The 17,443-nt window shown below is 40.5% G+C and overlaps 1 protein-coding gene across 3 annotated transcripts in view; it reads right to left on the bottom strand.

Annotated features, from left to right (window-relative positions):
- The window catches only part of fbln1 (fibulin 1), a 70,655-nt gene extending 54,056 nt beyond the window's left edge, over positions 1 to 16,599 (bottom strand). Inside the window, exons 1-4 of one of the 3 annotated variants that reach the window (XM_079604023.1) lie at positions 16,382 to 16,599; positions 15,928 to 16,030; positions 9,503 to 9,605; positions 6,060 to 6,192 (exon numbers count right to left, since the gene is read on the bottom strand). In XM_079604023.1, the coding sequence (XP_079460149.1) occupies positions 6,060 to 6,192; positions 9,503 to 9,605; positions 15,928 to 15,982 (291 nt within the window). In that variant the 5' untranslated portion in view covers positions 15,983 to 16,030; positions 16,382 to 16,599. The remainder of the gene's footprint in view (positions 1 to 6,059; positions 6,193 to 9,502; positions 9,606 to 15,927; positions 16,031 to 16,381) is intronic. The other 2 variants (XM_079604021.1, XM_079604022.1) reach the window with 2 other exon arrangements.
- Between the last annotated feature and the right edge of the window lie 844 nt (positions 16,600 to 17,443).

Raw genomic sequence — 17,443 nt, 5'->3', positions numbered from 1 at the left:
TAAACGATCCAATTATTGATGGTGGGCTTGGAGGCAGGAAGCCCCTTCTTGGGCGACCCGAAACACATCAGCAACTGGTCCGACTTCCGCCACGAAGAGGACCTCTGAATATAGATTCTGAGAGCTCTGACGGGGCAGAGCCGATGAAGTCTCTCTTCGACCGCCGTCTCATGAGGCGGAGGATGGAAAGCCTGCAGAACCACGGGCCGAGCCACATTGGAAGGAACCTTAGGTAGATAGCCCGGCCTAGGAAGAAGGATGGCTCTGATGTCGCCTGGAGCAAACTCCAGGCACCCGTGAGACAGAGAGAGCGCCTGAAGATCTCCTACCCTCCTCAGAGAGGTAATGGCCAACAGGAAAGCCACCTTCACGGACAGGTTCTTGGCCTCAGCCGACTCCAGAGGTTCGAAGGGGGCCTCGACCAGCCCTTCGAGAACCACTGCCAGGTCCCAGGTGGGGACCCTGGTACGAGCCGCAGGTCTCATCCTCCGAGCCCCATGGAGGAAACGTACGACCAGCTGTTGTCTTCCCAGCGGCCCATCACCCAGAGGAGCATGGAAAGCCGCAATGGCATCCATGTACACCTTAAGTGTGAATGGGGTAAGACCAGCAGAGAAGCGATCTTGGAGGAATTCCAGCACTGAAGCCACTGGGCAGTTAACTGGATCTACTTCACATTGTCTACACCATGTGGTGAAGACATTCCACTTTAGGCCGTACAATTTCCTCGTGGAGGGAGCTCTAGAGTCTAGTATGGTCTCAGTCACTCCTGCTGACAGACCAGCCTCTAGGTACTGCGCCCCCTAAGGGGCCAGACCCAAAGACTCCACAGCTCTGGGCGAGGGTGAAATATTAAGCCCTCCGCCTGCGTCAGCAGATCCCTCCTGATGGGAATCTTACATGGAGGGCCGTCCAGGAGTGATATGATGTCCGATAACCATACTCGGGCCGGCCACAACGGGGCTACGTAGACTGACCCCATCGCGACGGACCCTCTCTAGAACTCCCGGGAGCAGAGCGATCGGGGGAAAAGCATACAGACGCAGCCTCGGCCACGTCTGCACCATGGCATCCAACCCCAGTGGGGCTGGATGAGTGAGGGAGAACCACCGTGGACAGTGGGTCGTCTCTCGAGACGCAAATAGATCCACTTCCACTGGGGCGAACCTCTGACATATTGACTCCACCACATCCGGGTGGAGCCTCCATTCCCCGGGCTTCAGCCCCTGCCTCGACAGGATGTCTGCTCCTAGGTTTTGGTCCCCTGGGACATACATTGCTCTGAGAGACAACAGTTTCCCTTGAGACCAGAGGAGAATCTGGTGCGCCAGTCTGCAAAGAGGGTGCGACCTCAGTCCGCCCTGATGGTTTAAATAGGACACCACTGACGTATTGTCTGTTCTCACAAGAACGTGGTGCCCCTTGAGGTCTGGGAGAAAGCTCCTCAGAGCCTGGAAAACCGCCAACATCTCCAGGCAATTTATATGCCAGGAGGAATGTTGGTTCTGCCACAGGCCTCTTGTAAAGCAGCCGCCCATGACCGCGCCCCAGCCCGTGAGGGACGCGTCTGTCGAAACGGCCCTCCGGTGACATGACGCTCCCAACACAGGCCTTTGGGACAGAAACCAAGGCTTCTTCCACATTGATAGGGAACGAAGGCATTTGCGTGTAACCCTGATCATGCGGAATGGATTTCCCCTCGAAGAAAACCCCTTGGTTTTCAACCACCACTGTAGGGCCTTCATGTGCAGCAGGCCGAAGGGAATCACGGTGGACGCTGCTGCCATGAGCCCTAACACTCCCTAACAAAAATGTTTCACAGTGATGGCTTGGCCTAGCTTTATCCCGGTCATTGTGGCCAGGATGGCCTCGATTCGTGCAGGAGACAACTGTGCCCGCATCACAACCGAGTTCCACACCACTCCCAGGAACATAGTTATCTGGGCTGGCGCCAACACGCTCTTTTTCGTGTTGAGTCTCAACCCCAAGCTTTCAACCCCAAGGACGACATCTCGATGCCGAACCGCCATATCTCGAGACCTCAGGAACTTCCTGTGAGAGGGAAGGATGGAGACGTGGAAGTATGCGTCCCTCAGATCTATCGTGACAAACCAGTCCTCGGACCTGATTTGGTTCACGATCGTGGGAATGGTGAGCATCTTGAACCTGAATCTCCTCAGAGACCGATTCAGATGCCTTAGATCTAGAATCGGACGCAACCCTCCATCCTTCTTTGGAACTATGAAGTACCGGCTGTAGAACCCGGATTCCCTGTCTGGGGAGGAACATACTCACCCTCGGGGCTGGTGTCCAGTGTTCTGTGAGAGCCCTTGACGATTCCCTGACGCGGAGAACCGGCAGACAGTGGTCGACAACGACTCTCGTTGTGCGGACGCGAATGCTGCCTGACCACAAGCCTGTGGGGTGGACAGAGCAGCGTGCGTTCGCTGGGAACTGATGTGTCCCGAAGCGCCAAAGGTGGCGGGATACTGACACCAATTCCCTGAGGGCCCAACGGGAGAGAGGACCTCGATCGCTCTCTCTCGTGGGGGGCGGCCCTCAGAGGTCCCACTGAGGTCCCTCTTTCCCTTAGCCTTCTTAGCCTGAAGGACAGTTCTTAAATCTGCCCTCTCAGGTGGCTGTGGATGAGAGCGCCGTCCAGAGTCCCAAGCTCTTCAAGGGGGACCTCTAGAAGCGACACTCTCTCTTTGACCCTGCCTATATGAGGTGCTTGCAGATGGCTGAGGCTGGCCACTTCTCCCAGAAGTTGCCCTTCTGGACCTCGAGCGGCGAGGGATGTACTGCCTAAGATGTACTGACGACCGAACTCACCGCATCCAAAAGAAAGGCCCTATCTTTCTCCTTTATCCCGAAAAGATTGAGCCACAGATGCCTCTCCGCGGTTACCAAAGCCGCCATGGAGCGCCCAATAGCACAGGCATATGTATAAGGGCAGACCTGACACATAAAATAATGCAGTTTCTGTAATTTCAGCTGATGTTGGTGTTTTTTTGTCATTGTGTTATGATTGACTAAATGTTCCTGTTGGAAGAGAACATGTGTTAGTGTTTTGAATAATGATTTGATTTTGAAACATGTTTGCAGTGTTTTGTTAGACATATTGTGTTAGTGTATTATTGTATTTTGAAAATTAGTTTTGGAGTTTAGTTTACAATGTGTGATTTTGAGCATGAAATTAACCGTTTTGCCAATTGTGTGTTTTAGGTGTGTTGGTGCGTTAAGAGTTTAGGAACATTGTTAAATGCATTGAAAAAACTGTCATAGCGACTAATGTGTTGCAAATTCAATGTGGTGGGGTATATTTTTCTGTATATTGTATTGTGTTTAACGTTTATCTGAGTATTTGGGGGGGGGGGGTATTCTTTGTATTTTGGATGCATCTGACTTTTAACTTTAATTGTCATATGGAAGTGATTCGAGGTTAATATAACTGCAGCTAAAACTATAATAATTTGTTTTATAATTTTGTATGCGCTGTTATTTTGATTATTGGTAATATTTCCTTGTGGAAAGATGTTGCTGTGTGCTGCATAGTGGCTGATGCAGATAAAGAGACAAATAAGATAAAGCTTCACTGCTGTGACGACCACGATCTTGGTGTCCTCCTCATTCATCAATCGCACAAACACAACGCAGAGACATTTGGGGGAGCACACCGACGAAGAGGGTTACATTTATATATATATATATTTATTATTATTATTAATAAAGTATTATTACATGAGGTGTACTGTATATCTTTTTCTTTTGAATATTTAATCAATATTATATATATATATATATTATTGTATACAATTTAATAAACATTAATATACTATAATATAATTTATTATTTTAGACTTATCTGTTTATCGATATATATATATATATATATATGTATATATCATTCTGAGATAAATTATATTATAGTAAATATTTTAGTATATTATACATACATATTAAAATTAAACATTATACTTATATATAAGTTTATATTATATTATATATAATCTTTTGCGCTCCACATAAAATTGCAGTATCAAATCACTCCCTGACTATGTAGGGAGCAGAGAGTTAGGTAGTTCATTGAGTCAAGACACAGACACAACTTTGAGAGAGAGAGAGAGAGAGAGGGAGAGAGAGAGAGAGGGGGGGGAGCATCATGGCTGATTTCCCAGAAACAGATAAAGACTCATCTTGGACTCAAATGCACATTGTTGGTGATAATTCATCTTTACAGAGCAAAAGCACAAATCTGAATGTGGAAAAACAGAGATGTGTGCGATCTGATAAAAAAAAACTTTATTTATATTTATATTATATTATATATTTTGCAGATATAAAAGACTACAAAAAAAAGACTTTTTTTCAAGTTTAATTCCAGTACAAACATCTAAACATTCTTAAATCTTGATACATTTACTGGAGAAGCAAAATTATTAAGTCTTGATTTTCAACATTAAGTGAGTTTATGAAAACATAAACATTTAATTTTTCCTTTGAATTAAGTACATTTTTTCTGATCAAATTGGCAGATATTTCTTGTTTTAAGCATAAGCTCGCTTGATTGTGATATATTTTTCAGTTAACAAGACTTCATATCATTAGTAAATCTGTCTCAATTTATAAATGTTCAGATATTTGTTTGTACATAAAAAAAAGTAACAAATCCTCCTCTCTCGTGTCAATTTGAGCCCCATAGGAATGCGAGGAATACTTCAGTTCACATAGAAAACCTAAAAATGCTCAAAATTCACATTAAAAATGCTTAAACTTTACCCAAAAATGATTTTATAACGTCTACATGTGTATCTGAATGCATACTGAAGAGAAACTGTCTTTAGGACCCAGAGGAACAGCTCATTTGCTCCATATAGAGATATAAGCCCATCTACAGTCATGAAATATCATCTTATATTATTATTTTTTCTCAAGAGGTCTGCAAAGACACACAATGTAAGATATTCAGAGCTGAATTAAAAGGGTCATGCATGAAATTGTGAGTTATTTTGAATTTAAGTTGAAAGAATGTGAGGAATGTGCATAAATTACTATGTATTTATTATTTATTGATCAAATCTAGTAATTTAAAGGTAAATAAAAAATAAAATAAAAAAAATCTCCCAAAAAATTGCATAAACAAACACTGTACAAAAAAAAAATAGAAAGTGCGAGGAAAGGATGAAGGTTAAATTATGAGAATTAGAATTTTTGTGTGAATTATTAAACGCACATGCATCTTTTGTCCATAAACAATTTGAGTAAAGTTTCTAAGAACTGAAAACTCAAGCTAGAAAAGGCTCCTCTTGCGTTTTAGAGGAAACACAAACACATCTGGTGATTTAAAGAGCTTAATCTTGCCGTCAGATCATCTAATACCTGCCTTGAAGGGAAGGTTTGAGATGAATTATGCTTCAGGTTCGTGATGAACACATAAATAAAGCAGAGCAATCGTCTGACACTTTAACATTCACTCTCGAGTCCCAGTGACAGGCCAAGACGAATGTTTCCTAGAAGACTGTAATGTTGAAACACACTCAGGTGTGTATTATTAAAGGCTCTATTCTTCATGCTGAGGTTTGGCGGAGAGCCTGTGAGGGGTTTATAACGCCACACACACACACACACACACGTCTGACAGGAACTCTTGTGATTTGGGCAAGTTTTCTCTTGCTCAGTGTAAACAGAGACTTCTATTTTTACCGCTCAATCTCTCGAGTTCCTGCTTTAAAACACATTCATCATCATATTGTGATCTGAGAGACTAACACACACGTGTACCGACAAGACCACTGACCCGACATGTACTCTGACACTTACATTTCACAGGAAAATATGTGCATTGGATATGGAGTATCAACACAGGTCTCGTATATTTTAAAGAGACGTACACTTTATAAGGGATTTATAAACATTTCTCAAAAAGAAGTTTGTTATTGAATTTAAATGATAAAACGATGTGATGACACATTCGCTCCATTAGCGAATAAGTAAGTGTGTGTGTGTGTGTGTGTGCGTGTGTGTGTGTGTGTGTGTGTGTGTGTGTGTGTGTGTCACACCTTGGCCGTCTTGGTTTCACACGTGCTGGTGGACAAGAGGCCGTCACAACTGCCCTGGTCCTTCGCCATGTTGATGCCGCCGGTGCAAATGTTGTCGTCAAGAACCGTCGCACAACACTGTTCCTGAGCTATCCTACAAAACACACACACACACACACACACAGGGCATCTCAGGTCAGCCGGCCAGTGCTTTAATCAACAGATTATAGATTATGTTCAGTGAGTGTCATTGATGAGGACCAGAGACCTCCAGGTGTGCGCACACACACAGCATGAGCTAATCAGACTAACGGAGATTTATAAGATATCTTCTGATATCTAAGGAAATGCATCGCAATGAAAATAAAACGTAATCTCTTAAACCATTTAGCATCTCAAATGTATCTTGATTTAAAGTGCACTGGAAACCAGACAAAACAAGGTTTTTTTTACAGTGTGTTCGGATCACAAAGTTCCTTTTAATTCCCTTTTCTGAATTTAAAGTTTCCTGAGCACTTTAAAGCCCAGGACAGATGTCCGAGAGCATCACTGTTTGGTTCTGATCCAGCACTGACGCACGAGCCCGGTTTTTACGGTAAAACCACGACTGTTTGTCTCTTTCGCTCTTGCTTCACCCTCTTTCACAATCAGCCCGTCCATCCTGGCAGAAGCGCTCCTGCATCTTCCTCTCCGAAGCCCCTTTTAAGGCAAAAGTCTTCTGCAATATTCGCTTGTTTTTCCCCTTTTCTGTCTGAAATATTCTGCAGATTTCCTGTTATTCGGGGCGCTTTCGCTCTTCTCCGTCTGACTAGAGTTTCATTTCAGTGGAATTTCCCGGATTTGGAAATAGTCCCATTTTTGCAAGCCCACCTACCCAAAAATATCCAAACACCGCCACTTTTCTCATTTAGACAAACTCCAGATCAGCCAAGACAAGCACATGTGATGCCTGACTGGCTCTGATCTCAGCATTACAGTCGAAGCCACCTCAACCGATGATGCATTGATCTGCATCTGATTCATATTTTAAAGGGCACCTATTATGGAATTTTGAAATGTACCTTTCATGTAGTGTGTAACATAGATCTAAGTGAACAAAAACATCCTGCAAAGTTTGAAATATGAAAGTGCACCGTATATAAAGTTATTGTCTTTCAAAAGTAAGAGTCGACTCGGAGTCATTTTTATGAATCGTTAGAAGACCGAAGCTTTTTCTCTGACTAGATGACGTCAACTTGTCAAGTTATTTGAATACGATACGCCCACTTATTGCGCTCCAAGGCCAGCCTGGAAACATCAGGGCGACGAGACGCTGTGTTCTGAAGTGCGACTCAAACTCAACTTTTTTCATCTGCCCAAGGAGGAGCATTTGAAGACTAAGTGGCTACAATTCATATATACAACTATACCACAGAAGTATAGTCCGAGCCTTGTGCTTTGCTCGCGCCATTTTGAAGACGATTGCTTTACCAACTTAAATGCAATCAAACTTGGATTCTCGAGCCGGCTGATATTGAAGGAAGGTTCAGTTCCAAGTGTATTTGCATCAGCTTCCTCCTCCGTATCACAACCTGTAAGTGTTATTAATAATTGTTGCTTTTATGTTTTATGTAGCATGCTTAATAATTATTTTGTTTGTTGTGTAAGCACCGTTTAGCTTCTAGGTCTTCAATGACAATTGTATTGAGATATGTGAAGTGTTTGTCGTTGTTTTCGGAGTTGTCTTAAAGAATAGAGTAATACCTCGTCGTAACGTAACTGCATTTTTTTTTTGTAAAAACGTTATGTTTATGCATCGGGCTAACGCAAACAAAGACTGATTGTGCTTTTACAATATGAACTCTGGGCTATGCTCGCTAACATAACATTAAATTCTTTATCTTATTTTTAGTTTTTTACTACAAACTACAAAGCAGTGGACTATAATCATTATTATAACACAATTTAATTGATAAAAGCATAATTGTACTCCGTGTTAAACAATAAGTATTATCTCTGTAAACACTGCTGGGTCATCTGACCAATCACAGATTAGCGTCGCGCAAAGGAGGGGTTTGGAAAAACGAGTCGTTGAACGAATCATTTGGGAGTCGGTAAGCAAATCAGGTCAAAATAAATGCATATTATACGACAACAAAAGTGTTTTTTGACATTGCAAGCACGTAAAACTGTTGTTGGGGACTCCCTAAACAACATTAGGAACATTTTAAATGTCATAATAGGTGCCCTTTAAAGAGGAACTATTCTGCTTTTTCCCACGTTCATCTTTCTTTAGTGTGTAGTGTTGCTGTTTGAGCATGAATAAGTTCTTCTCTATATCAGTGTCAGTGTTTCTGAACTCATTGTAGTCTTGAGTTTCTTCTCGGAACGAACACGTCACACTAAGGGCCCTATTTTAATTAAATGAAACGCAAGAAATCAAACGCGAAGCGCAAGTAACTTTGTGGGCGGATCCCGGCGCTGTTGCTATTATACCGGCGGGATAAATGACTCTTGCGCCTGACGCAAATCTAAAATGTGTTGGTCTGAAGTCGCTTGCTTCATTATTCATAGGTGTGGTTTGGGCGTAACGTGAAATAAACCAATCAGAGCGTCCTCTCACATTCCCTTTAAGAGCCGGCGCGCTTGTTCAATGGCGGATCGCTATTATAACGGCGGATTTGCCGGCGCACGCCAGGAGCGGTTCACAGCCGAGGAGAGCGACGTTCTCGTCAGGGCCGTAAAACACAGACAAGTAACATTGGGGATGATGGGAGAAACCCACACAAATTAGCTTCGGTTAAACAGGCATATAATAATTTGGGTAAATGTGTAAGCTAGATTTATGCCTATTTTTTTCACATCTTCACAGACACAACAATGATTTCCCTCGTGTGTTAATATTTTTCCTTGTAATAATGTATGATTTGCAAAAATGAAAACTGCTGCGTCTGTTTATATTAGAGAATCAAAGTGTATGCGCGTTGTTCACACGCTACATAATGGCCAAGCATGCGCCCTTAAAATAGCGTATGACTAACGCGCAACGCGCCACTGTCTTTAGACTGGGTCTTTCCTGGTCAGTGGCGGATTTGTTTTCTAAAACTGCAAAATATCACCAAAATATCGCCTCCTCTTTTCGCTGAACCGCCCCCGCGAGCGCAAATTCATTCCCTAATTTACCGACGTGCGTCTGTGGAGGGAAAAGTCTGCTGTGCGCGGGTGCAAAATAGGAATGATACATGCGTCGATGTACAAAGTCATTTGGGCTGTGTGCAAGATAGGGCCCTATTCCTCATCATAATAATTAATACGCAGAATATATGCAATTTTATTGCACCGTTTGCGTCTGTTTTAGTGTAGACAGCATCACTGACTATAATGAGTTCTGATTGCTTTTGTTTAGACGGCTTGCTGAACTAAAAAAGCTGATTCATCGCTGTTTAACGCATTTGCTGTGGAAATGTTAAATTTGTGGTTCAAACCTGCAGGTTGTGGATTCAGAGATGAGCGGCAGACTCGTGCAGTCCTGAGTCTCCTGGCCTCTGTCCTTGCCATCCTTACAGCAGTCGTCCAGCGAGACGGGATCTACGCGGAACACACACACACACACACACACACACACACACACACATGCAGATTACAGTTAAAAGCCTGTAACGAGACATGACTTTTTTTTTCACAAGATGTAAAATAAGTCTTTGATGTCCCCAGAGTGTGTGTGTGAAGTTTTGGCTGAAAATACGCCACAGATATTTTTATACAGCATGTTAAAATTGTTACTTCTTGAGGGTGAGCAAAAACACACCGTTTTGTGTGTGTTCCTTTAAATGCAAAAGAGCTGCTGCTCCCGGCACAGGGGGCGGAGCTTCAAGGGCCTTCATGTCCTTTTACCTCACACACACACACACACACACACACACATCATGCACTGAAAATGTTAAAAACTTTTAGCCTTTTATGTTCAAACCGGCGTCAGAAAGATGGAGAGACTCGAGAAGAAGTGAAAACATGTAGAAGCAACAGGACATTTCTGAATGGTTAGTTGATGAATTTGTCGCTTATGTGTAGTTATCTTCTAGTCATTGATTAGCATATTCTGTCGTGATAATCTATAAATCGTGTTCCGGGGGCGGGGTTTATGTAAATTCTAGGGTTGTGATGTCACTAACCCGTGAGGAATGTCGTGTAGTCTCTACCAGCCGTTTGTTGTAGTCCTTAAAAAACTATTTCTTTAAAAGCAAATATCTTCCTTTGCTTTGAACTTTGAGCGCTGTAACTTTGCAGATGTTGTTTGTATCAAACAGCAACATTACACACTAACTAAAGTTAGAAAAGTGAAATCACAATCAACCACCCCTTTAAGTGACTTGCCTGGTTAAATAAATAAAGGTTAACTAGTTTTGTTACATTTTACGTCAGATTTGAAGCGTTTTCGGTTGGTAATGATCTGTCAGAGCATCTCTGGCTCTGTCTGACTAGATTGCACTGTTAAACTGGGTTTGCCGTTACTTGCCCGGCTTAGATCGTGAATTATAATGAATCAGCGTTCTTACCGGCTCATCTCTGGCACAGTCTCTGGTGTGTGGTTCGATCATGAGCGCTAGATTTGACACTATGGCTGGCAAAGAATAAGAGAACAGGGTCCACAAATGTACTTATTTATTGCCAAATGCAAAATGGTGGTTAAGTCAAGAACATTTACCAGTCCTACGTATGTTGGTAAGTAACACTTTATTTTATTTAGTCGTTGTTTCACATGTTACATTTAGTTACTATAGTAATAATGATACATTGTGCATAATTATATGCAACTAACCATAAACTAAACCCTAACCCTATAGTAAGTACATGTACAGTAGTTAATTATTATTATTACTCAGTACTTAAATGTATAATTAAACTTTAACACAGACACCTTCAAATAAAGTGTAACCCTTATTTCTTACCAGCCATGAAAAAAACTGTATTTTGCATTATTTTAAATATAAATAAATATAGATTTCTATAGATTTCAGTCTCCATTTGCTCTCCTTGTAATCTGCGATATGCTGAATGTTGAGTTCCTCTGTAAGGAATCGGACATTAAAGGTCTGCGTACACCCTGAGCTGTTGAGATCAGATGGTGGCATGACCTCTTTCCAATTAGGGATGGACGGCACATGGAAAACCTTCTTAAAAATGTTACTGGCCCAAACCCTGCGGCGCAGAATAAAGTCTCTTCCTGGACGCTCGGTGGGAGACCTGGTCCTGCCCGGGGCCTTTCGTTTCTACTCAGTTTCAGAGCATTTACTTTAATGAGGAGGAGATAGCATGTGTCTGGCTGTGATATGTGGTTTGCACACATTTCTATTCTCTATTCTATTCCATTCTATTCCATTCTATTCTATTCTATTCTATTCCATTCCATCCCATTCTATTTTATTCCAACCCATTCTTTTCCATTCCATCCCATCCCATTCTATTCCATTCAATTCTATTTCATTCCATTCGATTCCATCCCATTCTATTCCATTCCATCCCATTCTATTCCATTCCATTCCATCCCATTCTATTCCATTCCATCCCATTCTATTCCATTCCATCCCATTCTATTCCATCCCATTCTATTCCATTCCATCCCATTCTATTCCATTCCATTCAATTCTATTCCATCCCATTCTATTCCATTCTATTCCATCCAATTCTATTCCATTCCATCCCATTCTATTTTATTCCATCCCATTCTTTTCCATTCCATCCCATCCTATTCTATTCCATTCAATTCTATTCCATTCCATTCCATTCCATTCCATTCCATTCCATTCCATTCCATCCCATCCCATTCTATTCCATTCCGCCCCATTCCATTCCATTCCATCCCATTCTATTCTATTCCATTCCATCCCATTCTATTCCATCCCATCCCATTCTATTCCATCCCATTCTATTCTACTCCATTCAATTCTATTCCATCCCATTTTTTTCCATTCCATCCCATTCTATTCTATTCTATTCTATCCCATTCTATTCCATTCCATTCAATTCTATTCCATCCCCTTTTTTTCCATTCCATCCAATTCTATTCCATTCCATTCCATCCCATTCTATTTTATTCCATCCCATTCTTTTCCATTCCATCCCATCCCATTCTATTCCATTCAATTCTATTCCATTCCATTCCATTCCATCCCATTCTATTCCATTCCGCCCCATTCCATTCCATCCCATTCTATTCTATTCCATTCCATCCCATTCTATTCCATCCCATCCCATTCTATTCCATCCCATTCTATTCCATTCCATTCCATCCCATTCTATTCTACTCCATTCAATTCTATTCCATCCCATTTTTTTCCATTCCATTCCATCCCATTCTATTCTATTCTATTCTATTCTATTCTATTCTATTCTATTCTATTCTATTCCATCCCATTCTATTCCATTTTATTCCATTCCATTCAACCCCATTCTATTCCATTCCATTCTATTCCATCCCATTCTATTCTATTCAATTTTATTCCATTCCATCCCATTCTATTCTCCCACCCACAAAGCTCTGTCTTTCGACAAAGCAGGGCATCACAAAATTTATATTCATGAGCTTAGCTCATGCCCCGCCCACTTTTCCAGATGGTGCAAATATCTATTTGTTCTTGTTTTCAGCTAAAACTCGCTTAATTCTCATTCATTCATTTCCAGAAAATAAGTCATAATATCTTGTCATTTAGCATCTCAAGTAAAGGAATCTTTTTTTAAGAATGTTAAGATATTTGTACGGAAAAACACATCATTTTTTGCAGCCTTTATACCAATAGCTGGACTTCTTGTGATCTGATGAGGGTCTGAGTGTTTCTTCATTGATTTATCTGTTTTTAATCATCATTGTGACGTAGTCATTGTTCTATTCAGCTAGCACAATCATTATCTTGTCTTGATATGCCGCTCAGAGCTGTCTGGATTGCGTCTCCCTTGTTTGTTTTTTCCCACAAGCCATTTTCCACTCATGCTGAATAATGTTCAGTGTCTGGCGGATGAAGTAACTCCGTTAAACACGTCTGAGTCTCTCCCAAAGATTAAAGGCCATAAAAACTAGTCCAAAACATTTCCAAACAGCCATCAGCTGACGCAAGTGCACTCAATTGGATCAAACAGATCATTAATTTCCCTGTGGTTTCCTTCATCTGCCAAAAATGTTGCCATATTTTTGGCAGATAAGTCTTCTGGACTCTTCTACTTCAGGTTTGCACAGTAATCGAAACGCCAAGCAGTCCTTTCTCCACATTTTTATTATTTATTTGAAAACAATAAACCACAGTTTTTAATTCAATAAATAAAGGAATAAAAATATTTATTATTAATAAATATTTTAATAAATATGTTACATATAAAGTCATTTATTAACATAAATATGAATGAATTTATTTAAATTAATGCGCAATTTTATTTAATTTTAAATTATAACATTTACATCAAATAACTTAGGTGAATAATAATACACATTTGAGAACAATCAACCACAGTTCAATGTTAGTTCAATGAATAAATGAATACAAATATGCATTTATTTACATAACTATTAATTTATTTATTTAAATAAATGTGCTTTATTAAAATAAATAAATACAATTGTATTAATTACATTAAATAAATTAGATGAATACAGATTGTTTTGTAGAATAAACCAGTTTTTAGTTAAATATTAACTATTAACTAAGTAATTAATTATTTTATTTCAATAAAAGTGCTTTATTAAAATAAATAAATGAAATTGTATTTCATTTTAAATTATACAATACATAAAATAAATTAAACCAGTTATCCAGAAGAATAATCTTATTCATTTTATTAACAGAAATTTGCAGTCAGTTTGTTATAACTGTGATGTAAAGTATTTTATTATTTATTAGAGATCAATAAACCACAGTTCGATTTAATAAAATAAATAAATAATAAAGTATGTGATTTATTTAAATAAATACAATTTAATTTAATTTTACATTATAATAAAGTAAATTGAACAAGTCATCCAGAAGAAGAACATTAATAATTTTAATAAAAAAGAAATGTGCATGTGGATAATCATAGCTCTGCTGTACAGTAAAAATGCAGCTGTTCCTGTAAGAGAAACTGTAACACTTTATTTTAAAGTGTCCATGTGTTACACTGTAATTATACATTTAAGTACTGTGTAATCATAATTAACTACATTACTATAAGGTAAGGGATTGGGGTTTGGTTGAGGGCGCATGTAATTATGCATCATTTAGTTACAGTAACACGTGTAACAAGGACACTGTAAAATAAAGTGTTACTGAGAAACTTTCTAAACCAAGATAAAATACTCTTCAAAGTGAGCTAGCACTAGTGTGTATGAGAACACCACCACGTGATACTAGTCGAGCCGCTGTTCAAACACACGCAGTCTGTGGTAGAGCCCTGCGCGGGACTGTTTTCTTCATCCCGCTCCCGCCCGCGCCCGCCGAATTTCTGACCATTACCGCCCGCTCCCGCAACATATGTGTTACACTCCCGCCCGCTCCCGCAATATGCATGTCCACTCCCGCCCGCACCCGCAAAACTCTGAGAATCTATTCCCGCACAATAATAGAGATGCACTGATTTTGTGTCTTCTCCCGTCCCGCAGGAAAAAACACGCATTTGTATTGCTTTTATTAAAGAGATTCATGCGGTTGTTTGTTTCGTTTCCCTGGCCTGCATGCATTCTGACGCACTGGTCAGGAAGACGAATAGTCGGGGACATCTAAAACGCTTAGGCTTCCGCGCGTTTCTTTAGACATTTGTCACAATGAACAAAGTCCAGTTCCTTTCCATCTTTATCAAAAACAATTGAGAAACTTCTCCAAATGTCAGACTTGCCTTGCGCTTAGGTTTTGTGCTGTAAATACCTAGTTTGAGGTTCTTTTCTACATCATTTATTGACATCTCCATCATGTCGCTAGGCAACTTCCCTATCCCGCTGTGTTTTTTTTAGCCGCCCGTTCCCGCCCGCAGCAAAGTTCAAACCGCCCGCTCCCGCGAGATTTGCGTTGGGTCCCGCGGGACCCGGCGGGACTCAATCCCAATGCAGCCCTCTAGTCTGTGGCTCTGAATTATGACCAATAAACCACATGTGTGTGTGCGGTGACCGATGGAGTGACATGAACGTGTGAAGGAGAAGTGTCAGTCTTCAAGACACTATAGCAGTCCTGTAAGCTTAGCATGACCCGGTTAACCTCCATCTGGACGATTATTTCATCATTAAAAAATGCCATGACACTCTTAATTCTCTGCACTGCTTCATACTTCAGATTAAGAGTGGCAAGCGAAGCATGATTGGTTCCTGCTATCCAGACCACGCCCCCTAATCTGAATATTCATATGCCGCATCTACAGTACAGTATCTGTTCAGAATAAAACACTTCAGCTGTGGTAAATTATAGTTTTGGGAGCACAACAACCCTTTAATTAAGAGTCTAAGAGATCAGCAAGTGACTTATTTAAAGTTTTATTATACAAAGGCATATTAAGTATGTCAACACTCATTATATTTAGGCCTATATATATAATCAGTGTTGACTTAATATGCCTTTGTAAATAAAACTTCACTATATATAGCCTACTATTTATGGTATGGAATATTTTTGTTTAATGTACCACGTGACTTTATGTATTAGAATTAGACTATACTATACTATTTTTTATCTTGTTTTCCATTCTAGAGACGTTTAAGCAATTGTTTACCACAGCAACCTGAGAAAACATTATTTACAACAGAATTGAACCTGATTCATCATCAAATGCAGGTATCCGACAGACACTCCGCGCGCGCGCGCTCAGAGCAGAAGTGAGACGCTTCTTCTCTCCTCACGAAACTCGCATGAATGAATAAACGCATGTTAAGAGAGTTGTGAATTTGAGGTAAACTCACCTTGGCCCCGCAGAAGTCCGCATAGAGACAACAGCACAATCACACACAGATCCATTTATCCACACACTCGCGGCGCTTCTGTGCTGAGAGGAACTTTACAAGCCTGTGAGAGGAGAGACAGAGAGACGCCCGCTGCGCGTTCAGGGGGCAGGACCGAGCACTCACGCGCACTCACGAACTTTAAAAATAGGCCTATATATATTATCATTATTTATTTATTTTATTGGAGAACGTACATAACAAGACAGGGGACAATCAACAAAGTAAGACTCTTCAATTGAGACTAACAAAGAGTTTGTATTTGAGAAGAAAAAAAAAAGAAGATATAAAGAGAACGAGGAGCAATATGAGGACATACAGGTAGGCTATAGCCGATATAGACGTCAAAGAAAAATATAGGCCTACTAAATATTTGGACGGAGAGAATCGCGAACTTTTAACAGATGCATCTTACCTGATCGAATAGCCTACTGTGGCTCGGTTTCAGACAAATGCCACTTTTGCTGAGATGATTAAAGATGCACTATACACTATCTTACACTATTTGCTGTCGATCCCTTAAAAGTGTGCAATGATTGTACAGCAGTAAATAATTCAAATATCTCTCAATAGAGTCGCAGTCTGTTTAACCCTTTCGTGCATGTTAAATAAAACCAATGGCAATTGATAATTGTGTGAGTGTGTTTGCATGCGCGCGTCTGTGTGTGTGCGTGAGAGAGAGAGAGAGAGAGAGAGAGAGAGAGAGAGAGAGAGAGAGAGAGAGTGTGTGTGTGTGTGTGTGTGTGTGTGTGTGTGTGTGTGTGTGTGTGTGTGTTGATATTTAGTGTGTGTAACTGATATTTAGTGTGCAACCAATAAACCATTTGTAAACCAATGTAAATGATTTTAAATGCAATTCTGATATTTAAAAACTAAGGATCAGGTGCTCTTTCTCAATAGTTCCTTATTGACTGTTACTAGTTAATTAATTTTTCAGACATGTCATACACTGTTTCTTCGATAGCGGTTAGTCTGATTAAAGAGAGTGATCAAAGTTTAATCACATCTCAATCATAACATCTCAACAGGGTTTATGAATTATGATCTCTGAGGGTTTGTTTCCCCGTCTGGAGAGGATCAATATCACACACTCTGCAGACATACGGAACATTTCTACACACTCGGTCAGAAATACTCTCTGAAATCTCAAGAATGAAATTTATCCACGCACCCAGTTTTCATTCAATCATAGAGCAATAAATCAGGCTGACAGAACTCTTTTATTTCAGTTTTTTAACTCTATTTGCTCTTCCCAGACGCCTCCGCGGTTACAGTAACTCTGGCCAGATCCACAGACTCCGAGGAAAGCTTAGATGTGAACCCAAACCGTTCATGAGGCATGAAGAATATTTCAACTGAGATTCCGGAAGTAGAAATTTAAATGATCCTTCATATAATTGTAATTCCAGGATATTAACGTTTTGATAGACTTTTTAATGCTTAACAAAGTTTATATTGTCATGCAACATAGTTCAGA

The sequence above is a fragment of the Phoxinus phoxinus genome (assembly GCF_949152265.1).
Source record: "Phoxinus phoxinus genome assembly, chromosome: 25".
Lineage (NCBI taxonomy): Eukaryota > Metazoa > Chordata > Actinopteri > Cypriniformes > Leuciscidae > Phoxinus > Phoxinus phoxinus.
This window is presented reverse-complemented; position numbering and strand designations above follow the sequence as displayed.